The sequence below is a fragment of the Pezoporus flaviventris genome, unplaced genomic scaffold, assembly GCF_033815535.1.
Source record: "Pezoporus flaviventris isolate CSIRO_AGI_PZ_B2104156 unplaced genomic scaffold, CSIRO_AGI_Pfla_v1 ptg000080l, whole genome shotgun sequence".
NCBI lineage: Eukaryota > Metazoa > Chordata > Aves > Psittaciformes > Psittacidae > Pezoporus > Pezoporus flaviventris.
This window is the reverse complement of record NW_026892628.1, coordinates 349,768-377,064: the sequence shown is the minus strand read 5'-3', so window position 1 is coordinate 377,064 and position 27,297 is coordinate 349,768. Positions and strand designations below refer to the sequence as shown.

Here is a 27,297-nt window from a genome sequence, read left to right as displayed (position 1 = left end):
AGGAGCACTTGGACTCTTTGGGACCCTCCTATTTCGGGGTCCTCACGATGGGCAATCCCCCCCCCCCCCCCCCCGCCAAGTGGCTGAGCCCCAGCTCCGCCCCCAGTCAAGCTCTTTTCCTGGGACCCCCCACGTACCCTTGCATCTCAGCCGGCAGCGGGAGCTGGGGCTGACCCTGGGACGTGGGATGTGGGTTCCCACAAGGCGCCCCCCACCATGTGCACCCGCAGCCACCCGCTGCTCCATGAACCACAGAAACGTTCTCCAAGCAGCATCACGCGAGGTTCCCACTCCCCATCCTGCTGCCCATCGCTGCCATAGGATGCAGGACCCCATCCCTGTCTCCATCCCATCCTGCTCAGGACACACAGCCTTGGGTGGGGGCTTGAGGGAGCCAGCTGGTGCACAGGGGTTGGGGTACGAGCAGCCATGACAATGGGGTTCCCCCTACTCTGGGGGAGTCTTTTCCTGTGGTCCCCCAAATATCGGCTCAGCTTGCAGCAGTTTGGGGGCTGCTGGGGCCGCGGAGGGCTGAGGGCGGCTGCGGTGGCCGGGGCGGGGGGGGGGGGGTGGCAGTGTTGTGGAAGGCGGGGACGGCCATGCAGACAAAGGCGCTGGAGCAGGGAGGAGCAAACAGCAGCATGGCCGGGATGCTGGCAGGGATGCAGGCGGGGATGCTGGAATCCCGGGGATGCTGGATGCCTCTTCCTCTGCTAAATCCTACAGACATCCCGCAAGCCTCCCCCAGATTCCCTCTGCCCTGCGGGTCAGGGATGAGGGATGGGAGCACAGAGCATCAGCAGGGAGCGGGCCCAGCTGTGGGGCTGTGGGGGGTCTCTCGAGGGGATTTGGGGCACTCGGGTGCCCCCCCCCCAAGCCTCCAGGGCAGGCCCCAGGAGCCCCCACCCCACCCTGTGTGCAGAAGCTTTTCGTTGGGCCACCCACCGCTCCCACCCCCCCAGCTCTTAGTGCCTCAGCCCCCTCCTCACCCAACCTCACGGGGGTCCCAGGAGGCTCTTGTGGGGGTTCGGGACCCACCGAAAGGGGATGGGGTCACCCAGTGCCGAGCTAAGACAGGGCCAATGGCCAGGCCTGGCCTGGGAGAGGTGCCAGCCTGTCCCGTCCCGTCTCCCCCCCGCGCCAGATGCCGGGGGAGGGGACAGCTCCTTGTGGCACCGCTCCTTAGCGCTGGCACTAAGCCCCTGCCCCAGAATAGCAGCGGGTGTGCGGAGCAAGGCAAGGGGACAAGCGGGACCTGGCACAGGGGTACCCGCACACCAATGACCACTCTGAAAGGGGCTCAAAGGGGGGGCTGCGCTGACCCCCAGGACCCGCCGGGTGGAGGGGTCCTCCCCCCCAGAGTGAGGGGTCCGGGCTGGGGAAGGGAGGGGAGGCACAGAGGAGGGCTCCCGAAATATCAGAGTGCAGCCTCGCTCGGGTTACCGTCCCCGTCCCCCCCGTTCGGTTACCCCCACCCCCCCCGCTCCCCCTCAGCGCTCCAGGGAAAAGCCTGACCCAAGGGAATGGGAGCGGGGGGGGCCGGGTGCAGGCTGGATAACGGGGAGGTGGCGATGCAGGGGGCAGCTCGGGGGGGATGATGCGGATGTGGGGCAGTCCCGGGGTGGGGAAATGGGGACGTGGGGCACTCACGGGGGGGGATAACGGGGACATGTGTCAGTCCCGGGGGTATGCGAGGACACGCGGCTCCGGGGGGGATGCTCCGTGACCCGGGGGGTGTCGCCGCCGCCACGGTCCCGCAGAACCACCCCACGGGGCGCGGCCGGACACGCGTGGCCGGTACGACCGGCGCTGGGGAGCCAGCGGCCAACCAGACAATTAAAGGGGCCGGGAACGCCGCGCTCCGCTTCGCCGCCTTTGTCCCTCCTCCCGCCCGGCCCCGGTGGCGGCGGCGGCAGCGGCTCGGGTGGCACCGGCGGCACCGGCCCCGAGCCCGGAGCCGCGGCGGCCTCATGCACCGGCCCCCGCCGCCGAGCCCCGCACCATGCCCGAGCCGCCGGTGGCAGCGCAGGACGGAGACCGGCCCCGGCGGGCCCCGGCCGGGGAGGAGCGAACGGAACCGGCGGCCCCGACCGGCGTCCTGGGTAAGGTGGCACCGGGCGGGAGCCGCCGCCGGGGTCGGGGCTGCGGCTGCAGGGTGGGGAGCGGGGACGGCAGCTCCCTGCGGCTCGATGCGGATGTCGGCGGGGCTCGGCCGGGATGCGGCTCCCCGGGGACGGGACGGGCCGAGTCCCCGGTGCGGCTCCAAGCAACCCTCCGGAAGGGTCCGAGAGCCCGAGGGGATCCATGGTCCTGCGGGGGTCGGGGCTGTGTGTGTGTGTCCCCCGCACTGGCCCGTGCCCCCTCGGGACGGTGTCCATGCACAGGTCGGTGTCCCCAGTCATCGGCCCAGCACCGGGTCCATGCACACCCCGTGTCACACCGAGGCCATGCAGTCCCCCCAGGAAAGCCGGTTTGCCCCCCCCCCGGACAGGCCTTTGCCCCCCCCAACCAGCTCAGTGCCCTCCAGGACAGATCTGGGCAGTGAGGCCAGGATGAGGGCTTGGTTTTGGGGTGCCCAAGCTGGGGTTGGGATGTCCCCCCAGTGTGGCACCAGGGGTAGGTGACACCCCCACGGCCAGGTTGGGTTCCCCACGGCCAGGCAGTGCAGGCAGGGCCTGCTGCCCGCCGTGCTGCCGAGCGGGGCTCCTGCCTGCGGGAGGGTGACCCACTTTGTGTGCCCCCCCCGGGACGCGGCATCACCGCTCCCCCCAACAAGCACCTTCCCCGGTGGCCGCGGGCTCCGCTCGGCGGTGGGGCAGCGTCATTCCCAGCACGCTGCAGCTCCCATGACCTTATCCCAGAGAGCCAAGGTGAGCAGCAGGGCCCTGGTGGACGGGGGGGGGACAATACATCTTGGGGGTGGGCTGGGATGCTGCAGGCCAGCAGTGAGCCCCTTGTGCCAGTTTGGTTGCCAGGGGGAGGCTGGGGATCAATGGAGTGAGGGGGACCCCAGGGCTCAGCCCCAGTGGGGTTGGGGTGCAGGCACGATGCTGGGGACCCCTCTGCAGTTCATCCACATCTTTTGCCATGACCTTGGGCAGGAAGATCCCTCCTGTCCCCCCGCAGCATCGCCCCGGTTTGCAGCTGATGCACACGCGTGTGCAGCTCCTCCGCTGCCCTGCCCATGCCAGGGCCTACATAACCCAGAGTGGGTGAATTCAGCACTGCTGCAAGGCCCGGTGAGCGCAGGCAACCATTGGCACCAGCGCTGCACACCTGCCCTGCACCTCAGCACCCCAGCACCCCAGCACCTTGGCACCCCTGTCCCTGCCACACTGGTACCCAGTACCCCAGCACTCTGTCCCTCACACACTGGTAGCCCAGTACCTCAGCGCTCTGTCCCTGGCACAGTGGTGCCCCGGCACCCTGTCACCCCGGCACCCCAGCAGCAGGGTGCAGGACATGCCCCTGGCAGCAGGATTGGCCCCACTCTGGGGGTGGCTTCCCGCCAGCCTGGCACCATCCCCAGCTTCACCCACGGTGCCAGGACAAGGGAGCCCTTTGAGAGCCTGGCGCCACAGCCCCTTCTTGGTGGTGCCTGGTGATGAGTTTGCCAGGTCTCAGCCCTGGTGCCTGGCGGGGTGTCCGGAACCCGGGTGCATCCCCAGGGATGAGCTGGGGGAGCAGGTCTGGCAGTTCCTGTTTTTCAGGGCTGCCAGGTCCTGGTGTGAGCAGCGTTTCCGGAGCCCCGGGACCTTCCCAGCCCTGGGGCAGCCGGAGAGGCCCCATCCTGGTTCTGCCACCCTGGCTTTGGAGGGGAAACTGAGGCAGGGAGGTGGCCGGGCTCACAGCCAGCACGGGGCAGGGGCAAGTGGGGGCCCACAGGGCTCCCCAGCACCACCAGGGAGCCCCATCCTGCTCTCCCTGCCTGTTTTGGATGCACCCAGTCCCCATCCATCCCAGGAGGTGAAATGGGGACACTGGGCACGGGGACAGCTTGTCCCCACGCTGTGCACACCCCGCAGCATGGAGAGGGGCCGTGTCTCTGCGCCGGCACCCGATAGGGGGGTGACAAGGGGCCCTGGGGACTGTCCCCATCCCACCTCTCTGCGGTGATGCGGGGCCTCCCTGGGTTTCCATGGAGACCGGCTGCTTTTCCGCTCTCCCCGTTTTTCCTGCCTTTTCCCATCTCCTGGAGCCGGATTTCTGCCCCTCCGAGGGGCTGCGGGAGGAGGTGAGCGGCGGGGCGGGGGGGGGGGGGGGGGGGGGGCTGGCAGTGGGGCACCCCATGGCCAGCAGCACCCATGGGTGCCTGGACATGCTCCCGGCTCCTCCCCGGCAGCTGTCGGGGGCCTTTTTGGGCACTGGGAGCTGCCGGAGGAGAAACCTGAGCCAGGGCCGGCGTCACCAGGAGCGGGACCGTGACCTTTGCCATGGGCGCTGCTGGAGACAGACACACACGGGGTGTCCCTGCGCCCACCCCATGCGCCGGCCGCTGAGTTGGGTGCTTTGGGGTGCAGTTCCCGGGGGCCTGGGGTTCCCCAATGGCTGCTCATCCCCTCCCTCCTTCCCTCCCTCCTGCAGATAAGCTCTTCGGGAAGCGGCTGCTCCAGGCCGGGCGCTACATCATGTCCCACAAGGCCTGGATGAAGACGGTGCCCACAGAGAACTGCGACGTGCTCATGACCTTCCCGGGTAGGGAGCTGCTGGAGCTGCTCTGGGTGGTGGCACAGCGGGAATGGGGAGGGAATGGCTGGGATGGGGCTGCGCTGGGAGATGTGGCCCGTGCTGAGCAGCACCGTGCAGACACCACCGATGACCACACGCTGCTCTGGCTCCTCAACCACATCCGCCTCGGCATCCCTGAGCTCATCGTGCAGGTCCGGCACCACAAGCACACCCGTGTGTACGCCTTCTTCGTCACTGCCACCTATGAGAGGTGGGGTCCTGGCTGCGTCCCCAGCCCCTGCCATGGTCCCCGGGGTGTCCCCCACCGTGTCCCCAGCGCTGTCCCCTCCTCCTGCAGTTTGCTGCGTGGGGCCGATGAGATTGGGCTGCGGAAGCCGGTGAAAGCGGAGTTCGGAGGCGGAATGCGGAGCTTCTCCTGTGAGGAGGATTACATCTATGAGAACATCGAGAATGAGCTTTACTTCTTCACCTCTCAGGTGGGATGCGAGGGATGAGGGACATGGGGCAGGGAGGCAGGGACGTAGACATGGGGATGCAAGGATACAGAGATATGGGGTACAGGGATGTGGGGATGCAGGAATGTGGGGACGCAGGGAAGTAGGCATGTGGGGACACAGGTATGTAGGCATGTGGGGATGCAGGGGTGCAGAGATGTAGGCACGTGGGATACAGGGATGTGGGGGTGCAGGGATGCAGGAGTTTGGGAATATGGGAGGCAGGGGTACAAGGATGAGTGGATGCCGGGATGTAGGCATGTAGGGATGTGGGAATGCGGGATGCAGGGTTGTGTGGATGCCGGGATGCAGGGATGTGTGAATGCCAGGATGCAGGCATGTGGGGATGTGGGAATGCGGGGATGTGGGAATGCAGGGATGTGTGCAGATGCAGGGCTGTGGGCATGTGGGGCTGCAGGGCAGGGATGCAGGGAAGGCAGGTACTCTTGCCCTCCCCAGGTGAAGCACGGGATCAGGGACTGATCCAGCCACCCCCCAAACTGGGGATGAGGTCGGTCCAGGGATGGAGTTAGGGTTAGGGGTTGGTGGGAGCATGTCCCGGGGCTGAACCCCGCTGCGGTGCTGCAGGAACGGCAAAACATCATCAGGTACTGGCTGGAGAACCTGCGCGCCAAGCAGGGCGAGTCGCTGCACAACATCCACTTCCTCGAGGGGCAGCCCATCAGTGAGTACGGAGCTGCCCAGCGCGCCCCCGTCACCGCGTGTCCCCATCCCCACGCAGGCCACCCCAAACCTCCCCATTGTTTTTCCATGCTGGGGCCATGCGGGGACGCACACGGGGGGGGTTGCTCTGTGTCCCCCCTGTCCCATCCCTTACGCTGTGCCCTGTGGCGCAGTCCCGGAGCTGGCGGCCCGCGGCGTCATCCAGCAGGTCTTCCCGTTGCACGAGCAGAGGATCCTCAAGCGGCTCATGAAGTCCTGGGTGCAGGCGGTGTGCGAGGCCCAACCTCTCGGTATGGGGACGAGGGGGTGGTGTGGGCACAATGGGGGGTCCCAGCTCTGCTCATTGCCCCCCTCATGGTCCCCACAGATGAGATCTGCGACTACTTTGGGGTGAAAATCGCCATGTACTTCGCTTGGTTGGGATTCTACACCTCGGCCATGGTGTACCCCGCAGTGTTCGGGTCCATCCTCTACACCTTCACCGAGAACGACCAGGTGAGAGGGATCAGGAAATGGGGTGAATCCCTGTTTCTGGGGCTCAGAGGGGCTGTTTGCCACCTTTCCATCCCTCCTTGCTCCAGCCTTTTCCCTATGGTGCTTGAACGCTGTAGCTCCCAAGCCCATGGTGATGGAGCTGCAGCAGCACCATGGGGCTCCCCAGAGCTGGGGGGGGGATGCTGGGGACAGGAGGCGCAGGCCCTGGTGCAGTGGGTGCTGTTGTTCCTGCAGACCAGCCAGGACATCTGCTGCGTGGTCTTTGCCATCTTCAACGTCATCTGGGCCACGCTCTTCCTCGAGGAGTGGAAGCGCCGCGGCGCCGAGTTCGCCTACAAATGGGGGACGTTGGACACCCCGGCTGAGTCCATTGAGGAGCCGCGGCCACAGTTCAGGGTGAGCCCTGGCTCTGAGAGGGGGTCCCCATGGCTGGGGGTTCCTATGGCTGGGGAGGGGTTTCCTATGGATAGGGGGTTCCTATGGCTGGGGAGGGGTTTCCTATGGATAGGGGGTTCCTATGGCTGGGGAGGGGTTTCCTATGAATAGGGGCTTCCTATGGCTGGGGGGTTCCTGTGGCAGGGGGGTTCTTGTGGCAGGGGGTTCCTGTGGCTGGGGGGGTGGTTCCTATGGCTGGGAGCATCCCCTGTGTTTGGGTCTGGCTGAGCTCCCCCTGACCACAACGAGCCCCTCAGGGAGGTCTGTGCTGGGGTCACGGGGGGCTCCTTTGGGGTGCCCGACATGGGGAGGGTGACAAGCTCCTGCACCCCTTCATTAGGGCATTAAGAGGATCAGCCCCGTGACCAGTGCGGAGGAGTTTTACTACCCACCATGGAAGCGCCTCCTATTCCAGAGCCTGGTCAGCCTCCCTGTCTGCCTCACCTGCCTCTCCCTCGTCTTCCTCCTCATGCTGGGCTGCTTCCAGCTCCAGGCGAGTCTCATCCCACCATTCCAGGCTGACAGCACCCCCCCGACGCTAAGCCTCACCCATCCCCATCCCCATCCCTGCAGGAGTTCGTGCTGAGCATCCAAGAGCTGCCCCGCATCATCCGATTCCTCCCCAAGATCCTCCTGGCCATCATCGTCACTGCCTGCGATGAACTCTACAAGAAGATCGCGTACTGGCTGAATGACATGGGTATGCTGGGGATGGCACCCAGGGGTGCTGTGGGCAAGGCTGGGTGCTGGGATCCCCTCTCCTGAGCCCCCATCCTGAATCCCTTCCTCTGCTTTGCAGAGAACTACCGCCTGCAGAGTGCCTACGAGAAGCATCTCATCATCAAAATCGTCCTGGTGAGGGCAGATGGAGGGGACCGGGGGGGATGAAGAGGGGATGAAGGGGGACAGAGAGGGATGGAGGGGACCAGAGGGGGTTGGAGGGGACCGGAGGCGGATGGAGGGGGACAGAGAGGGATGGAGGGGACCAGAGGGGGTTGGAGGGGACCGGAGGCGGATGGAGGGGGACAGAGAGGGATGGAGGGGACCGGAGGGGGTTGGAGGGGACCGGAGGGGGATGGAGGGGACCGGAGGGGTTTGAATGGGACCGGCGGGTCCCGGTGCCACCCCGTGCTCACCGCCCTCGTCTCCCACAGTTTCAGTTTGTAAATTCATACCTGAGTCTTTTCTACATCGGTTTCTACCTCAAAGACATGGAGCGGCTGAAGGAGGTGAGGAGGGGCCGCGCCCGGGGGCAGCGGCTCCGCCCGGAGCCCCCCCCGGCACCGTCCGGACCGACGTCCTCGACCCATCCCTGTCACCGTGTCCCCTCCTCCCGGGGGAGGGGGTGCCCCCGCGAGCCCCCGCCGCGGTCCTTGGCTGCTGCTGCCGCTGTGCAGGGTCCCAGCTCCCGCTCCCGCTCACGGTGTCTCTCTGTCTCTGTCTGTCTGTTCTTCTGTCCCTTCCACAGCTCCTGCTCATCTTCTCTCTGTCCCAAAGCCTCGTGCGTCAGCTCAAAGAGGCTCTCCTCCCCTTCATCCTCCTCCACTTCCACCTCTCTCTCATCTTCTTTAAGGGCCTCCTGGGCTTTTGCTGGAGACTGGGAATATCCAAAGTAGGAGTGGGGCTGCGGGGGGGGGTGTGGGCATCCCTTTGCACCTCACCTCGGGACCACCACACTGCCCTTCGGGAGGGATTCGGGCTCTGCTCCGGTCGGTGGCACAAGCTGAGGTCCCACCATCACTTGTCACCAACGGGGGGGGGGGGGGTCACAGGAGGTGGGAACGGGGCCGGGGTGATGCCACAGGGACACCGTGCACCAGGCGATGGGGATGCAGGGACACCGCACCCGCTGTGCTGTCCCTGGGGGTGTGACGGCGTGCCCCTGTCCCCCCGTGTCCCCGTGCAGATGCTGGCCACGCTGCTCATCACCCGGCAGTTCCTGCAGAACGTCAGGGAGGTCTCACAGCCCCACCTGTACCGGCGTCTGCGCCGCGGGGACCTCAACCTCCGCAGCCTCCGCCAGCTCGCCCAGGCCTTGCTCTGCCTGCTCGTCCCCCGCCGCCATCCCCCGGCCCCTTCCGAAGGACCCCGGGGAGAGAAGAAGTGTCTGAACGGCGGCTGCGGGGTGCCGGAGGAGGAGGAGGAGGAGGAGGAGCGCCGAGAGTCGGACTCGGAGGAGGAGAGCGCCCTGGACTGCGGGCTCAAGCTCAAGAAGGTGAGCTTCATTGAGAAGGCGGAGCGGCGCGGCACCGAGCCCGGCGGCGCCGAGGATGAGAGCTTCCTGGAGGAGGGCAGCCCCACCATGGTGGAGAAGGGCATGGACCCCGCGTCCGTGTTCGAGCTGTGCGAGGACGAGGACGAGGCCGAAGGTGCCCCTGGCAGCCCGGTCAAGGCAATGGAGCCTGCAGTGGTCTCGCGGGCTGGGCGCAGAAGGAGGGTGGCGGAGAGCCAGGAGGAAGAGGAAGGTGAGGAGGAAGGAACGAAGCGCAACCGTGCATCGTGGATCGACCCTCCGGAGGAGGACTACTCCACGCAGCTGACACAGGCAGAGGTGGAAAGCTGCATGAAGAAGTATGAGGTGAGCAGGGACATGGAGCTGGTGGGATGCAGCATTCACCCCCCTATCCCCATTGCAACACCTTTCCTCCTCCTCGTCCTCCCCAGGACACGTTCCAGGACTACCAGGAGATGTTCATCCAGTTCGGGTACGTGGTGCTCTTCTCCTCCGCCTTCCCCCTGGCTGCCATGTGCGCGCTGGTGAACAACATCATCGAGATCCGGAGCGATGCCTTCAAGCTGTGCACAGGGCTCCAGCGCCCCTTTGGCCAACGTGTCGAGAGCATCGGGCAGTGGCAGGTGGGGTTTGGGGTGATGGGGACCCGGGGGTCCCCCTCCCTTGGGGGGCTCATTCCTGGCACTGTGGCTCTTGCAGAAGGTGATGGAGGCCATGGGCGTCTTGGCCATCGTGGTCAACTGCTACCTGATTGCCCAGTGTGGGCAGCTCCAGCGCCTCTTCCCCTGGCTCAGCCCCGAAGGAGCCATCATCTCCGTGGTGGTGCTAGAGGTACGGTGCTTGTGTCCATGGCTGTTATTGTAGGGTCTCCTGGTGCATGACGAGGTGTTTAACCCCCTAGGCTGTTCTTGTGTGGTCTCTCCAGTCCCCCCATCCCTTTTGGGGTGTGTTTCAGGAGCGGGCAGCAGTGCCCAGGGTGGGGATGCTCATCCAGAACCATGTTGATCCCCCTGCAGCACTTCGCCCTGTTCCTGAAGTACATCATCCAAGTGGCCATCCCCGATATTCCCGCCTGGGTGGCCGAGGAGATGGCCAAGCTGGAATACCAGCGCCGCGAGGCCTTCAAGGTAGGGGCTGCTGGGATGGGACAGGCCCCTCCTTGGGGCTGAGCACGCCCGCAGGGTGTCCCGATGCTGATGGGGTCCCTGTTGCAGAAGCACGAGCGCCAGGCACAGCACCACTTCCAGCAGCAGCAGCGGCGCAAGCGGGAGGAGGAGGAGCGGCAGCGACACGCTGAGTACCAGGCCCGCAAGGAGCGGGAATCCAGCCGGGATGAGGCCAAGCCTGAGGCCACCGGGCAGGACCCGGCCCATGAGAAGAGCCAGAGCAAAGGGAAAGGCTCTGGGGGCAGCTCGCACAGCGGCTCCGACAAGCCCAAGAGACCCAGCTCCCTCCTGGCCACCAACAACGTGATGAAGCTGAAGCAGATCATCCCTCTGCAGGGCAAGTTCCTCTCCGGGGGAACTGGGGCTGGCAGCACGGCCACCACCAGGTCCCCCCAGTCCCCTACGGGCAGCGAGAACAAACTCCCTGGCTTCCTCAGCTTCAAGTTCCTGAAGTCCCCCGAGACTAAGCGGGACACGGGGACCGAGAAGGTGCAGTCGCCCACCAAGCCATTCAATCCCGGCAAGCTCTTCAACTTCGGCAAGTCTGAAGGGGCTGGGGGCAATGGTGCCGTGGCCACTGCGTCCCCCCAGCCCCGTCCCGGCCCCTCGATGGACATGGGTGAGCGGCCAGTGCCCAGCAAGTCCCATCTCAATGGGGTGCAGGAGGAAGGGAGCCGTGAGGAGCCGGAAAGCCGGGCGGAGGAGGAGAGCGGGGGCTATAAACTCTAACTGGAGCTGTGGGGGAGCAGGGATGAGTGGGAATGAGCGCTCCCTTCTCCAGGCAGCCGTTGCTGTCGCCACCCGCTCACCTCCCCTCGCCATCCTGACACCAGGAGCTGTCCCCTCGCTCTGCACTGTTCCCCTGTGCTGCATCCCCTTGTGTCCCTCCAGCCCCTCCACTGGGACCCGCTGCATCCTGCACCAGGGACACCCAGCAAAGAGCCGTCGGTGTAAGTGGCATCTGGCCGTGGCTTTGGATTCAGAGCAGCCCGACAGGTTCCCCTCCTGTGCCCCACCAGAGATGCCCCAGTCTGGCTCTGTGCTGTGAGCCCAGATGTGAGCCTGAAGAGACTCACGGGGAGATGCTGTGGTCCAGCCCAAGGAGACAAGGAGAACTCAGTGGTGCCAGATCCACCAGGATCAGCTCGCCGGGCTCAGCACCATGTCTCTGATGGCAGAGGGATGAGACCATGGTGGAGAGAGGAGCCCGATTCACCCGTGCCTATAGCTCCTGCCATACAGTCACTGCTCCATCCTGCTCCTGGCAGCCTCCATGTGGATTCCTTCCCAGCACCGGACATTGTCCTGCCCGAAGACCGGCCGGGAGGGAGGGGGGCGAGCGCCAGCACCCGGATTCTCATGCACGGGCAGCATTTCTTGCACTAAAACCCAAACCAACCCCAACGCAAGCGACTCTGCTCTGCTTCATGTGACGGCAGAGCCCGGCCAGGTGCGGGCAGCAGCCCCAGCGACTGCAACGCGAGCCGGGACCGGCCTCTTCCCGCTCCACTTTCCCATTTCCTGGAATGATTTCGCAATAATGCACTCGCGGGGGTTGTGCCGGAGCCTGGGGGAAGGAGTGGGACCGGGGGGTGGGGGGGGGGGGGGAACGCAACGCGAGCCCTGGGCAGGGGCAGGGAGGGGGGTGGGAGCCGCTTCGCTTCTGCCGGGGCCGGTGGTACTTTTAGCGCTAACAGCCGCGGCTCTGCGCGGTTCTGCTTCGCTTTGTGGGACAGGACCCCCAAGGGGACCCATCCAGCCCCCCACTGCCACTAGCCACCACCCATCTCCAAAGCAAGCAGGGGAGAGGCAGGGGGCTCCGGGGCTGCCCCATCACTGTGCCTGGTCCAGGCCCGGGCAGCCTCACAGCATCAGCGCATCCCCCTCTCCCTAAGGCCTGGGCTGTAGAAAACATCAGGTTGTTCCCCCCATCCTTGTTTCTCTCTCTACATGTCATGTATTAGTTGTGTTTGTCTTCAAATCAAGCCATTTTATACAGCAATAAGGGCAGAAGAGGGCAAAGGCTTTATCCACTGCTCCTGGGCTGTAGATGCTCTCCAGGTCCATGGGCTCCATCTCCCACATCGCCGGGGGCCAGCCCCTGGGAGCGCAAGGGGCACCCCAGCCGCGCCCCCTCGCAGCAGCACAGGATGCAGGAGAGATTCCTGGAGCGATTCCTGGGATCCTGGGGCGCAGCAAGGCTGGTACCAACACAGCCATGCCCTGGAGAGTTATAGCACAGCACGAGGAGAGAGCCCAGCCCGGCTGGGGGCACAGGTAACCCAATCCCCCCAGCCTCAGCTCAGCACCCCGCCTGCAGGACCCTGGGCACTGCAGAGCCCAAAGCTCAGCCCTTGCCTCCTGGTTCTCCACGTCACTGAGTGCTCAGGGCCAGCTCAGCTTTGCCCCCCTCAAACACACACGGGGCTTAAAGAGAGTTTCTTCAATCCCTCTTCCCTCCTGAGAGGAACATCCTGGCTCCATCTCTTCCCATCCCGCTTGCAAAGGGGAGGGCAGGGCCCTGCTGCCCCCAGGACCCCCCTGCCCAGGGCATTTTTAACCATTTCTCCCTATAATAAAGTATTTCTACAAGCAGGCACCCATCTGGGATCTCCCTCTTTGGGGCAGTCACTGTGCCAAGGAGGGAGGCATTTGGATTGGTTTATTCCTTTCTGTGTTTTATTGTGTTGGGAATTTAACAGAACTGAAGGGGGTTATTTATTTCTTTTTAATTTATTTTGTCATATTTTTGTAAAACCTGCAGAAATGCAATAAAAATCTATTTCAACAAGCCTGAGGCCTTGGGCTCAGTTCTTGCCTGCAGCATCGATCTGCTGCTGGAGGGGAAGGGGACAGTAGGGATGCTGCCACCCAGCACAGTCTTCTAAGAGAGGGCAAAGCCCCCAGGCAGTGACACATGAGGAATGACCCAAGTTCTCACCCTCTAAATTCTGCCCATTTATTCTAGACAGTATCAATCATGGAAGAGATGAATATAAACGTAAACCCAATGGCCCTGACATTAAGCTAATGGTAGGTTCCCACCCTCCCAAGATGCAGCTTCCAGGAAAACCACCTTCTTGCAGCCCCACGAGACAGGAGCGTGTGGAAAAGAGGGAAATTTCTGTTGCAAAGCCAGGTTTGGAAGTGCCACAGATACTGTGTGGCAAAAAGTCAGGCTGGGAGGAACGGGCTGGAGGAGTTAAAGCAGTTGAAGGTGAGAGAAAGCTCCAAGCTGGGCTGTGCCATGCGGCTGCTTTCACTAAAAATACCCCATGAAGCTCAGTAACAGCACCTTGGACTGATTAATCACAAATGAACACTTGGAAATGAGCACAACTCCAGCACAGACAAGGCAGTGACTCAGCTTTGACCATCCATTGAGGTCCCAGGCCACTTCTTAAAGGGATTTGTCTTCCCATAGCCCTACATCCCCAAAAAGAACACACCAGACACCTCATTCTGCTCCCCAGCCCCTCACCCCTTTCCACGCTCACCCCTATCAAAGCAGTCAAGAGGATTTGACCTGTTTGACTTATCTCCTATCATGACCCTCAAGAAAATCAAAGCACTTTGTGTGTTGAACAGCAACATGCCAGGGACTGCAGTGCTGCAATGGGAACAGTGACCCACCGTCCCAGGGATGTTTATGGAGCTGTTCGCAAGAAGGCAAAGTCAAATGTTCCTCTGAGTCACTAAATGAAGTTGGCTGTGGCCATGAAGGTGAGGAAATGAGAAGCGTAACAAATCACCACCATCACTGTGCACAAGGCAGCCATGAGTTGGTTTAGGGGAAGGAGCAGGAGAGCAGATGACCTATGGAAAACCCTGTCTCAACAACAAGTGCTGGTCCCCAGCATGCCAGCTCCCCTGGTGTCATGTCACCCACGCACCCGCTTCCCTGGAGGTGGCCAGCCACCTTTTGCTGGATAGAAAAGAAAATCCTGATTGGAAATAGGGTCAAGATCTCCCCAGTGAACACTCCCTTCCAGGTTAACATCAGCAAAACGGGGAACTTCGCCATAAAAGTTAAAGCCACGCAGGCTTCTCAAAAGCATCACGAACTCTCTTTTAATTCCTAGAACCACCCAATTCTAACAACACACAGAGTTCTTCAGGACTGGGGACACACTGGGACAGTTTTGCCTTTAGAAACAGAATCTCGGTGTCAAAGAGAATTTGAAGGCTGGGGTTCCATTCCCTCACTTCAATTACACGCATGTTCTTCCCTGCAGGCCAGGTTCAGTCTTTTCAATATCTAGAAAATGTGTTTTTTCTTCCCAGTGGTGAAAGAGAGATGAGGTTCTAGCAATCCTTTCTCCCTGGCATTCAGCTCCCAAGATGACACACATCTTCTATACAAACCACAACGCAGATGCCTGCAGAGGCGCTTCAGGACAAGCTCCACAAGCCAGCGCTGTGACATTCAGCACAGGTTGGACACAACCATTGGCTCCACACTAAGCTGGGAGCTGGCACAGTCCCTCTGCACAACCTGCTGACTCAGCCCTTCTGGGTGCTTACCAGCAGCAAAAACCCCACATGAGCTGCTAGACCAGACGTGGGGCTGCTCTCTCTCCTGGGAGGTCACAGGCATTGCAAACCTGCAGCAGAGACACACTGCAGTGCCGGCAGCACTGCCTGAAGGTCAGGCTGGGCTTAACCAAGGCCACAGTGCAATTCCCCCTCCTGGAGCACATTCTCCGTGCTGCTCCCAAAAATACCCTTCGCTGTTGTTGAGGTATCTCTAAAGAAAAGGATTTCCCACTCTGGTCCACATCAAATAGAACCCAAACCCCTGACAGCGAGAGCTGAGCTGGAACTCCTCTGTTCATGGTCGGCATGTCACACAGTTCCTCTGCTGCCAGCTCGATGGCATTAATCTAGGAGATCAAAAGAGTTTTCTTATTCTAGATAGGCAAGTTGTCTTAAAAGAACTTAAAACCAGAAAATGAAGCTTGTGGTTCACAGACAAGAGAAGAAACAACAAGAGGTAATGCAGCTGGTAACTGCGGTGTTAAGAGACAATCCAAGCCTCCTGCTTAGTCTTTGCTCTTCAGGCCAGTATCAAGGAGCTCACCAAAACATCAAGCTTTGAAGTTAAACCTGGTCTGTAGAGTGTCCAGCATGTTCCAAACCTGCCTCATATGAAACAGCCCAAACCCTGACAACTGAGCTGCTGGTGAAGGGACAAAGCCCCTTTTCCCAGTGATCCCACTCCAAAGCCAACTTCCCACCCTTCCAAAGGCAGAGCTGTTATCTACCCCGGACAACCACGCACATGGGAGCTCACAAACAGCTGGGCACATTGACCAGGATGACAGAAAACAGCACATGGGTTAAGTGTGGCCTTACAATTCATCACAACCTGAGCAACCAGCTCCCTACAGGCAGCGGCTGTGCAAGCCATGACCCCAAACCCTGCTGGTGCTTCATGTCTTGCCAAGGCTAAGGAAACAAGTTGTGGGTTTAAAATCAGACCTAACTTTGAAATGCAGCCAAGAAAACCTTCTGCCCACCTTAAATACTCCCGTGGTAAAGAGTTTAGACCCACGACAGCCTCAGTGTGGGCTGAGCTGCAGCATCAGGGGAGATCAGCAGCTCCCAGCCTGGATCTCCATCCTGCTGCTCACTGTTCTTTATAAGCACAGCTCTAGGAGCCAACCATCACCACAGACTCGTACCCTCAGCTGTGAATTCACACACCACCTTCAAGCCTATCCTCCCTTTCACTGTTTTCCCATCTCCAACTCTGTGTTTTTGTTACTAGATCTCCCCTAAAAATGAAGAAGTGAGCGTGAGACAGCAAGAGTTTCCCCTAAAACACTTGAGTTTCCTTGCACAGCAGTACCCTGACATTAGAAAAAGGCAGCGCCAGACTTCTTGACAGTCTGAACTTACCCAGCAGGTTTCTAACTGCTCACAGGGGGCCGAGCTCCAGTGTTGTTTAACACAGGACAGAGGCTTGAGAAGGGGACAGTCCGCAGGAAGGGGCAGCTCCTACAGGGAGGAACACTCTTCTGCTGTTAGGCTTTGGAGCAAAGAGGTGCTATTCAACTCAAAAAAATAAAAAAAAAAGAACAGAATTCTGATTGCTGACAAGTATCTCAAGTTTTCATTTAAAAACCCAAACCTTTAGTATACATTGGTAACAGAAACAATAAAAATACCACTATGCAGATATAAAACCCCGAGGGTGGCTAAATATCAGTCACTTTATAACAACAGTTGGAATCAGAGGAGCTCAGTATTGTACACACAGTGTGGTCAGCAAACCCCCAGGGTTTGGGTTTGTCAACATTTGTTTGCGTTGGTTTCAATGCACTAAGGCACCAGGAAGTCACAGTTAGGCAAATGAGACCTTCCATGCAACATTCAAACCCAAGACACTTACCACGTACTAAACAGACAAAAATATAGGATCAAAGTGCAATAGCTGGAAGACAGCACTGGAGCCAGCAGCAGCCTGCAGGAGGAAGGGAGAGAGCTCTGGCTTCAGGTTGGATGTAGAGAGCCTCAGTGCAGGGATCAGAAATCCACACCGCTTGTACACAGGCACCGATGCAACAAAACCAATACCCAAACGGCTGGACACTTAACAGTGCTCTGAGCCTTGTTCCTCCAGTGTTTCCCAACTGCTTGAAAAAGGCAACTTGCTTTTACCTCCTAAAACCACTGAAATATTGGCAAAGGTTCCCATAACCACCAAGACCAGTTGTAAAAGACACGGAGGGAACAAAGACGGGGGTTTACAACAGGAAGGAACTGCCAACTCTCTTTAATAGTACATCACTCTGGCTAGCAGAATAGTCAGCAAAGCTCAAACCTTGCTGGATCCACCACGAATTATACAGCATTTTACAACTTGAAAGCACTGTACAGACATTGCTGCAAGGCTGCAGCTCTCCAGCTTTGCTACACACACAGATTGGTCATACTTTATCATCAGCTGCACATTCGTTTCTTCCTCTGGTATCTCACAGCTCTTCAAAGGCTTCTTCAGCTTCAGCTTCACCCCATGAGGCAAGTGATCTTCAATGTCTTGCACTGTGCACAAAAGCACTTGCTGCCAGCATGGAGTCCTCTTGCCATCACCAGTAAATCATACAGAAACCCAAGTCTATTTTATCTTCACCAACACAGTTGGCATTTTCAACGACATTCCAGTAATTTGGAGGTTACTGCCATAGCAAAAAGGTTGGTTGGGGTTTGTTTTTGAGGCAGATACAAAGTTCTAAACTACCTGGTGTTAAGTTAAATTCATTCCATCAGAAACCTGGTGCCTAAAGGTACATCTAGAATTGCAATGTGAGCTGTGCCCTGCTCTTCCTAAGGGTCTGCCTTGCAACCTATGGTTGGCAGCAAGTTTCACTCCCTCCGCGTTCCCTGCGTTCCCAAACCTGAACACGTGGTGGCCCCGGGTTGAATGGGAATGCCATGGAGAAAGGGAGAGCAGAACCCCTCAAAGCTCCCAGCTGCTGCAGCCGCTCGGAATGAGGCTTGTCCAGGATCTCCAGAACAACATTCCTGTGATTTCGTGTTTAGGATTTGTTAACGAGGAAGAAAAAAAAACCCCACAGCTACAAATGTGACAATTTCAACTAACACAGTGTGAAGTCAGCTTCTTATGTTAAAGCAGACAAGACATCATTACTAAGCTACACCTTTCCTGTCCCCTTCAGGTGACAATGCTCATTTCCTTTGAGTCTCTGAACCTCTGAATCCAGACAACTCACAGGCCTCCGGTTTGGCTCTTCTCGAAGAGTCAGGGAAGGGTTCCAGGCAACAGGCACTGAACTGTCTTGAGTCCAAGAGGAATTGGTCTTCACCAGAGACCATGGAAGCTCATGTTTTGACCAACTCCATTCTGCTATTGCAGCACAACACAACGTACCATTATTCGGAGCTGGCAGTTGAACCAGAACTACATCCAGTTGCTGAGATGCTCCCAGACTTCTCCAGCCACAGGCTGCCTCCATCAGCCGCTGCTTACACACACTGGTGATCAAGTACTCAGCACAGTAGAAGAGTATCCTTTTATTCCAATGGAGAAGTTGCACAGATCAGTCCATCCAAGACCAAGAGAAGGTTAGAAAGTCAGAGCAACAAAAGCCACACACCTTTCACTTGAGTTCTCCATGTGCACTGATGCTTGAGATAACGCGTGCCGCGGGAGGAGCGCAGCCCTTACACAACAGACCAGGATACAACTGATTGATCAAGTTGACAACACATTTGCTAAGATCAACATAACCCTGAAGGACACTCATGTAGATTGGTTGGGTTTTGTTTTAGTGCAGTGCCAGTTTCAGAATTTTGGAGGAAGAATGGCGAGGCCATGCACTTATGGCTGGCCCGGACACATACAAAGAGGAGTTAAACCACTTGTAGTAGGTCAGTGGGTACGTAGAGAGCATGTATCTCTGGAGGGTTCTGTGATAACCCATGTCTCTTACCCAGGCTCCCATGGCTAGACCTGGGCAATAGGTAACAGATTCAAAACCTGCCAAAGTGACAGTGTTTTCAAAAGGAGGAACTAAGGTCCTACTACAGCATTTACTCCATCGTTCCACCTCCGCTCCATCAGGTTTACGGCATAAATAAAAAAATGGAGAGGACAAAAAAAAAAAAAAAAGAGAAAAAATAAATATGTTGGCTCCTGGGAAGTCAGAAGTGGTTTGGGCTGCACAGTGGAGGGGGGAGAGATGGGGCAAGGGGCAAATTTACACACTTGGAGACAAAACAGGAAGCGCCTGTAAAGTATGAGAGGAGGAAGTCAAGAGTTTAAGTGTCCTCATTCATGTCCTGGCTGTCTGTCCGAGCGATTTTCCGGGGTGGTGCCGAGTTCTCACCTTCTATTTCCACCTGCTCTTGATCTCTCTTCTTTGCTGCATTCTGTTTGGACAGAGAAAGGCACAGTGAAATTCCCCAGAGGCCAGGATTCGGCTGGGAATACCAGGAGAATGTTTCTAGAAGTTTCTGGCTGCAATGACCTGACACACTGGAGGAGCAAGCACTGAAGAGGGTTTTGCCCAAAGCCAAAAGATGCTGCTTCTACACTGTTCTTGACATCTGGGGGTGGGACTGACCCACCATTGATCTCAGCACCTTTTAGTTCTAGATCTCAAATGCTGCATAAAGCTGAGGAAGATCCCCTTTCCCACTGCTCTGAGCCAGTCCCTGAACACCTCGGAATCTCCCAAACCCTGTCACACACAAATCCTTTCTCTTTAGCTTCAAGATTCCTGATTATTTTACCTCCCCCCATGTTCTTCCACAGCCTCTGCTCTGGCTGTGATTGCACTCACTGCTTCCACATCTCCACTCCTATGTCATCCATCACCTTGCTCCCAGTACACCCAACCCAGGTATCCCAGGTTCCCAGTCTCAAATGCTGGCTAAAGCAGATTTGTGTGCTGCTCATACGAGAGCTCAGATTTTGTACCCAAGGTACTTACACATCCTTGTGTGTTCAAGTTCTGCACAAGCTCATCTGCCTTCCTCTCACAGCCCTGCAAGCTAAGAGCAGCTTTATCTCACCATAAAGCAGCCACAGAGGCACAGGGAGACCATCTGCCAAGGTCACAAAGGAAAACCGCAGTGAGAGGGAGCTGGAAGTGCAGGCTCCAAGTTCTAGACTAAACACTGAGTCAACATCCCTCACATTGGAAGGGAAGGAAAAGTTGTTTGGGGTTTTTAAGAACAGACAGAGCCACCCTGCACTATGCTCTTCCTGAAGCACAGCTTGCTCTTTTTTTTCATTAACTCTTCAATCTTGTGATGAATATTGAGCTCAATGAGCTCAAAGCAGCACATCAAGAATGCTGAAGGAAATACAAGCATACCTTTTTGTCCCACTGCTGATGTAAATAGCGCAAGAGGATATTTGTCTTTTCTGTTACTATGACTGCCAAGAAAAAGAGAGAGAAAAACCCAGGTCATGTCCAAGATCAGAGGCTCAGAGATTCATTCCATTTTAAAGATGACTTTTAAGACAGTGCAGTAATTGCCACGTTGCTTCCCATGGTCCTTCTTAATGAGAGGACAGCACGAAGGGACACCCATTGCTTCAGAAGCATCCAGAAGCACAAACCCAAGAACTGGACACACTCTGCTCATCACTGGCATGGTGGTTTCATAAATTATCATCTCATCTGAAGTTTAAACCAAGGGGGATTATGTGTACCCCAGGTTTGGAGTATTAGATCTGTAACAAGTTATTAAACCCCTCACAACTTTAGCAGGGCACTTACTTTGTTCAGATGGATATTCCCTCGTGGGAAGATAAACTGATGGTCTCCTATTCTGTAGAGGAATTACAACAGTTACAGGACAAAGACAGCAACAAGGTGGGGTTTTAAGGCAAGCACAGCTAAACCAACCAAAAGGCCCCTGTTCACCCAGGCTACAAGTGCACTGTGATATCCTGCCCTGGTTGTGGGACACTGTGAGGCTCCAGCTTTTTACGACCCGCATAGAAAGGAGAAGGTTCAGTTTTTGACATGTTTTTCAGGACTCCTAAAGAGTAGAGAAATAATACAAGCACCACAGATGTGGTCTGGCTGATGTAAGCCACATTCCTCACCAAAGCAAGCAGGAACTTTGCCTTGCCAAGCTCAGCTGATGAACTCTCAGCTGTGATCACACATGAGTTTTAAGAAACAAAAGCCTCACTGGGAGTTTCTTTTAGTCAAGCAGCCTTTGAGCCCCACAAGAAAACCTTCCCCCCAAAGGATGTGGCAATACTTACTGATGCTTTACATACAGAATCCGCATGGAATCTGCTGAAGTTGCTTTTGTTGTAGACTGGTAATCCTTTCAAAAAATCTGCCTGGAAAGACACAGGATACAAAGAAGCAGGTGAGGAAAGAATGTGATCACTGGCCTGAAGGAGCCACTCACGTCACTCAGATAAAGAGCTGCAGGAACTGAAGGATGCTGCCAGGTCCCAGGTAGTGAGATGGGTCTTAGATACTGAAACCCACCCAAACTGCTTTCTTAAAACCAATCCCCAGCTTTCGCATTTCATAGAGTCCCAGCCTGGTTTGGCCTGGAGGGACCTTAAAGCTCATCCAGTTCCAACCCCTGCCTCAGGCAGGGACCCCTTCCACTGGAGCAGCTTGCTCCAAGCCCCTGTGTCCAACCTGGCCTTGAACACTGCCAGGGATGGGGCAGCCACAGATTCTCTGGCTCACTCTATCCCCAGAGTTGAGTAATTCAGTGAGAAAGCTGCTGATTCAGCCTCTTTTGGCAGGGACGTGTCCAACGGGGGGGAGCCTGGACACAGACACATCTGCACCACTGATGAGCAGTAATTTACCAGCAGAAACCACAGCATCACACCAGAAACTGCCACAGCCACACCACTGCCTGGAGGCCTTGACCACCCCAAAACCAGCTGCTCTTTCACCTTCCCAGTTAACATTCTTTGTTATAGGCAAGGTTGGTTCCACAGAGCAATGAGAGCCTCCAAAGCCCAGTCCTTATCACAAGCTTATCAGCCCGGCTCCACTTCATTATCTTTTGGGAAGGATCCCACCCTGCACACATCAAGGCTCCTGGTACTTCCAAACCAAACTAACCCCAAGTTCTGCACTGCTGCTCACCCAGCCCAGCAGAGCTGTTTGCTGAACAGGAACCCTGCAGAGCCCTCTTGGTTTACTGAAGCCACAGCAGCACAGAACAGGCATTTCCTTCTCTGAAGTGAAACAGGAAGGTGGGAGCAGAATATTCTGGGGTCAAACAGAACTGAGCTTCAAAGTGTGGTGGAGCCCCTCTACTCACAGCAGAGACAAAGGATGATGGGAGAAATGTCTTGAAAAGAAAGAGAAGATGGGGAATAAATGTGAGATGAAGAGAGAGAAGCCCCAAAATGTTCCTTCTCAATCATTCAACCTGCATTAAAATGCTGTAAGATTCCAAGCCTGTTGCACTGAACACGGAAGGATTCTTCTCTAGGCCATGCATCCCCTTGTTCTGAAGCAGTTTGAAAAGGACAGTGAAGCAGCAGCTGAGAAATCATTTAATTTCAAGGTTAGAAGCAACCCAAAAATGCTGCCACAAAGCTGCCAGGGGGAAAGAGGCCGTTTTCACTTCACTCAAGTGAACCCTCCATTATGAACACTCCTTCTTCCATTCACATCCAAGAGGCATCATTGGCCAGATAAGAAAACATGATTCATACTTCTGGTTTTAACAACTCTCCTGACATTCCGGTTTCCACCCTCAACCTTTCCCATACACCTGAGTTTAGGAATAACCTTGAACCTGGGTTCAAACAGGGAACTGCAGCTTTATCCTGCCCATCTTAACCCCCAACCTGCAGGTTCCCTAGGACAGAATCCATCTCCCACCAGCTCAGCACTTCCCACCTCTGTCCTGATGGGTTTTGCTGTTCCCACTTCCACTGAGAGTGAACTAGTTCCACGATCCTGGTGAGAAGGAGCTGTACAAACACCCTGTTACACCTCCAAGGATCTCGCCTTCCTGGTGCAGAACATTGGTTCCAGCAGCCTCAACCAGAGCCAGGCACAGCCTCGATTGCTGCTCCTGCAGCAGAACCTGGTAACTCACTGGGTTTAGCACCATTTCAAAGAATGGGAAACAGCTGCTCTTATTTGAGAGCACGCAGCTTCAAGTACCCCTTCAATAAGCTACAGCTCACCCTAAGTTCCTCATGTTAAGCTATTGCTTATTTTCCAGCCAGGATTTGGTCCAGCAGAGCCCACATTTCCCTGGAAAGAGGCTGGATTCCAACTCTCTGCAGGGATTCCACACTGGAGTTTCCCAGGAGAGCGAGTTATGTCCTGTGAACATGGTTACAATTATCAACCCAAATGCAATTTAAATGGTGAATGTGGGGTTCCCCCCTCGCTGCCCCCAAAACTGCAGCAGGATCTCGAGCACACTCACAAGCAGGAAGGTTACAACACTCAACTCTTAACAGGTCCCTGGCTCTTGGCCACCACCTTTCCTGTGCTCAGCAATAGGGACACCAAAGTGACCGAGCAGATGAGGCTTCTCCAACCCAGCACATGGAGCACTCATCTCCAGTCCAGCTGAGGAGCACAACTAATCCTGCTGGATCCAATGCCCCACTCCCAGGAAGTGCCTGGACTCACATTCCTGCCTATTCAGAAGGAGACAATACTCCAAGTGCAATGATCTGTATCTGCTCCAAGGGTAGCAGGTAAATAAGCCCCAGGAGGTCACTGCTGTGTTCACAGCCCTGCGGGACACTGGGTCACACCTCCCATGAGAAAACACTCCCCAAGTGCCTCCTGCCACTCTTTAACCAAAGAAACTTCCTCCTGGCCAAGCTGCTGGAAGTGAAAGCCCAACACCAAACAAAGCAGATACCTCATGGCCTTTGAGGAAAGGCAAAGGCCCTCAACCCCCCCCAAAACAAGTGTGATTTTGCAACCTCCAAGACAACACTGGTTCCTTCTACAACTGGGGAAGTGAAAGGTAGAGATGGGAGGCAGCTACTGCATCACCTAGGGTCCTCGGCTTCCCAGGAGGGTGACAGTCCTCATCTAAAAGCAAAAAAGGTGGACAACCCACCACCACCCCCCATATTCTGTTCCCCATTCCCTGCTTTTGAAAGGAACTGCTCCAGAAGACAAGGCCCAACACAGAGAGGTTGAAACAAGGTCTCAGACCCAGCACAAGGCTTGTGGGTTAGAGAGAACCGATGATCGCAGGCTTGGGAACAGCCACCTCAACTCTCAGCCGTGGTACATGGAGACCACAAGGCCTGCTCGCATCCTGATCACTGAGCTCCTGGAGGGACACAAGGAAAACTTTCTCCCGTTGTTGCAAAGGGAAGGAAGGAGACTGGGAGCCTCTTGGCTACCGCAGCCTACCACCACCAGCTCAACAGCCTGCTGCTGCTGAGGGAGTACAGAAAGGTGTGAACCCCCTCCACAGGCCCCTCAGTGCGCAGCAGCCCTGGGGAGGGGGAGCCCCCACTGCTGCTCTCCAGACACCCACACCCTGGCAGCCCCCCGGCCCTCAGCCCCAATCCCTGCGGGTGGGGAAGGCCCCACGGCCCGGAGGAGCCCTCGCCCCCGTGCCCCCCCGCGACCCTCAAGCACTCCCAGTGTGGAACCCCTTCACGCCCCCAGCTCAGGGCCTCCCTCCACTCCTCATCCCCGCACGCCTGGGGAGGACCCCGCCACCCTGGGGTGCCTGAGGGTGGGGTACCCCCGGCCTCGGGCCACAGCAACCCCGCACCCCGGCCCTCAGAGACGCGCAACACGCGGGCCTGGGGTGCCCCCGTCCCCGCAGCCCCAGCTTCCTCCCGCGCCGAGGCCCGGGGCACCGGAGGGTGCGGGCCCTGCGAGGGCCGGAGGCGGCCGCGGCCTCGCCGTGGCCGGGCTGGGCGGGGCAGCGGAGCGCGGCCGGCGGGGCGGCGGCAATGCCGGGACTCCCGGGGCCGCGGTCCCGGCACGGCAGGGGGAGGGGGCGCCGCCATTTCGGGGGGTGCAGCACCTACCATCTTCACCGCCGCTACCGTGAGAGCCGCACCTCGGCCCGCCCACCGCCCGCCGCTGCCCACCCCGCGAGCCGCGATTGGCCCGCGCCCCGCGGCACTCGCGTCCTATTGGCCACCGCGCCTGTCACTCATCGCGTAGGGGTCAGCCGAGGCAGGAAACGCCCGCTCGGAGCCCGGGAGGGGGAAGGGTTGTGGCGCAGGGCGGCAGGACCCGGATGCAGCGCAGGGCGCGGGGCCCGCTGGGAAATGTAGTTCGTGCCCTTTCCCCGTGACCTTCGGTGGCGGAGGCACCGCTCATTAGGCGGTTCATTAGCAGCGGCGCCGCTCATTAGGCGGTTCGTTAGCAGCGGCCACAAGGCAATTCCGCCCCTTCCACCCCAGAACCAGAGCCCCGATCATGTAATAACTCAGGGGAGCTGAACAGGCAGAGGCACTGCCATAAAGTTTTGCATTCAATTAGCTCTGGGCTTTAATGGCAGCTCATGCTTTCAGCAGTTTCTCTGAATCACCCATACAAAGGGACACTAAGATTACAATTCATAGCACAGGCATTAAACGAACACCCTCTGAGGCCTCCCCTCGAGCCAGCATGACTCCTCACACTCTCCCAACACACGACAGACACATGTGCGCAGCCTCCCTCGGCACAGGTGCTCCACTCGGGTCACTCCACAGCTTCAGGCTTGCCTCGCAAGCAGAGCCCTCAGTGGCTCAGAGACTTCCTGCCCTTCAGCATGCGCCGCAGGATGACCTCGATGCCCGCCGGCGTGCTGATGCGCTTGATCCAGCCGTGGGTCCGTTTGCGCTTCCGGTTGTTGGGCTGATATTCGTTGCCTCGCGCTTTGGTGCGGATCTGCTGGTGGGTCCAGGGGGACACGGGGCCAGGGCTGATTCCTACCGGCTTGAAGAGAAGGTGGCTCCTGAGGGGCAGCTCCAGGGACCCGCAGAGCACAGCGGCTGTGCGGAGCTGGACAGAGCCGGCCGCAGCGTGCTGCAAGAGGAGAAACCTTTGGGAACAGACAAAAGCACCATCAGAGGAGTGAGATGCGCGCCCGGCGCTGCCGCTGACGGGCCGATAACGGGACCTGTGGAGCAATGAGGGACGGGGCTGACCCTGCGGCGGGGGCTCGCGTCCCTCCCCAGCCCAGGGCGTGCTCCCGGAGGGGAACAGCACACCCGGGGCACGGCAACGCCGCTGCCCGCCCGCCCGCCCTCTCCTCTCCCGGGTTACCTGCGGCCCACAGCGCGTCCCAACGCTGCCATGGCCGTCCACCCGCCACTGCCAACACCGCCCTGCCAACAACACCGCCCGCTATTGGCTCCCTCCACCCAGTCACGTGCAGCGTGCCGCAACGGCTGATGGGGCTTGTAGTCACGGTACGGGGCCGCGCCGTTACCATGGCAGCGGCGGCCGGGATCGGCCTTGAGGAGCTCCGCGGCCTCGTCCCGGGCGCAAACCGGAGCGAAGCCGCCTCTCGACGATCGTTTGTGCCTCGGCAGGGCGGTTCTGGGGCGGGAGGCTCAGGGCGCGGGGCACCCCTTCCATTGCGGCCCTGAGGGGGTGTCCCCTGGTTACTCCACACCGCCGGGACAAGCAGCGTGGGGCTTGGGTGGGAGCCTGAAGAGGGTAAAGGGGCAGCGGGCTCCCCCCATCCCGTGTGCCCTAATGGGTGTGTATGCTCTGGGTTGTTGTGTCCCTGCCATAAACCAGCCTGTCGGGGTGAGGGGGTGTGATGGCAGCACCCCCAAAGCCACAGCTGTGCATACAAACCCAACGGACAGCCATGAGGTGATGGCTGTGCTCCTGGTCCGGCTGCTGCGAGCTGCACCTTCCTGCTGAGCACACCCGTGCTGAGCTTGGACACACTCGTGGCAACAAAAACGTCGTGGCACCAACACCCTTGTGATGCCAACACCCTCATGGCACTGACATCCTTGTGACACCAACACCCTCATGGCACTGACACCATCGTGGCACTGACACCCTTGTGACACTGACACCATCATGGCACTGACACCATTGTGGCACTGACATCCTCGTGACACCAACACCCTCATGGCACTGATATCCTTGTGGCACTGACATCCTTGTGACACCAACACCCTCATGGCACTGACACCATAGTGGCACTGACATCCTTGTGACACCAACACCCTCGTGGCACTGACACCATTATGGCACCAACACCCTTGTGACACTGACACCATCGTGGCACGGACGCCATCGTGGCACCGACACCGTTGTGACACCAACACCCTCATGGCACTGACACCATCGTGGCACTGACATCCTCGTGACACCGACACCCTCATGGCACTGACATCCTTGTGACACCAACACCCTCACGGCACTGACACCATTGTGGCACTGACATCCTTGTGACACCAACACCCTCATGGCACTGACATCCTTGTGACACTGACACCATCGTGGCACCGACACCCTTGTGACACCAACACCCTCATGGCACTGACACCATCGTGGCACTGACACCCTTGTGACACCAACACCCTCATGGCACTGACACCATCGTGGCACTGACATTCTCGTGGCACCAAAACCATCGTGGCACCGACACCATCGTGGCACCGACACCCTCATGG

General features: G+C 58.4%; 3 protein-coding genes across 9 annotated transcripts; 1 reads left to right on the top strand and 2 right to left on the bottom strand.

The window, feature by feature from the left end:
• Positions 1-1,855: 1,855 nt before the first annotated feature.
• Positions 1,856-11,600, top strand: ANO8 (anoctamin 8). Of its 6 annotated transcripts, none has more exons than XM_061474653.1 (18): positions 1,856-2,102; positions 4,585-4,695; positions 4,807-4,939; positions 5,027-5,165; positions 5,772-5,868; positions 6,041-6,157; positions 6,235-6,362; positions 6,597-6,758; positions 7,138-7,290; positions 7,371-7,497; positions 7,597-7,652; positions 7,952-8,026; positions 8,266-8,409; positions 8,704-9,375; positions 9,462-9,653; positions 9,730-9,861; positions 10,047-10,157; positions 10,245-11,600. In XM_061474653.1, exons 1-18 carry the CDS (start codon positions 2,003-2,005, stop codon positions 10,923-10,925), a joined length of 3,330 nt encoding a protein of 1,109 aa, XP_061330637.1. In that variant the 5' UTR covers positions 1,856-2,002; the 3' UTR covers positions 10,926-11,600. The 6 variants fall into 6 exon arrangements, with proteins under 6 accessions (XP_061330637.1, XP_061330636.1, XP_061330640.1 ...); XM_061474652.1 differs by having other exon boundaries at positions 6,576-6,758; XM_061474655.1 differs by lacking the exon at positions 1,856-2,102 and adding an exon at positions 3,721-4,234 and having other exon boundaries at positions 6,576-6,758.
• Positions 11,601-16,288: 4,688 nt separating this feature from the next.
• DDA1 (DET1 and DDB1 associated 1) lies at positions 16,289-24,756 on the bottom strand. Of its 2 annotated transcripts, XM_061474775.1 has the most exons (6): positions 24,694-24,725; positions 21,803-22,010; positions 20,947-21,027; positions 20,450-20,501; positions 20,042-20,103; positions 16,289-19,091 (listed from the first exon to the last, which is right to left on the bottom strand). In XM_061474775.1, exons 2-6 carry the CDS (start codon positions 21,884-21,886, stop codon positions 18,981-18,983), a joined length of 390 nt encoding a protein of 129 aa, XP_061330759.1. In that variant the 5' UTR covers positions 21,887-22,010; positions 24,694-24,725; the 3' UTR covers positions 16,289-18,980. The 2 variants fall into 2 exon arrangements, with proteins under 2 accessions (XP_061330759.1, XP_061330760.1); XM_061474776.1 differs by lacking the exon at positions 21,803-22,010 and having other exon boundaries at positions 24,694-24,756.
• A 378-nt stretch (positions 24,757-25,134) lies between these two features.
• Positions 25,135-25,992, bottom strand: MRPL34 (mitochondrial ribosomal protein L34). Its single transcript, XM_061474600.1, has 2 exons — positions 25,925-25,992; positions 25,135-25,700 (listed from the first exon to the last, which is right to left on the bottom strand). The coding sequence occupies exons 1-2, from the start codon at positions 25,954-25,956 to the stop codon at positions 25,397-25,399; spliced, it is 336 nt and encodes a 111-aa protein (XP_061330584.1). The 5' UTR covers positions 25,957-25,992; the 3' UTR covers positions 25,135-25,396.
• Between the last annotated feature and the right edge of the window lie 1,305 nt (positions 25,993-27,297).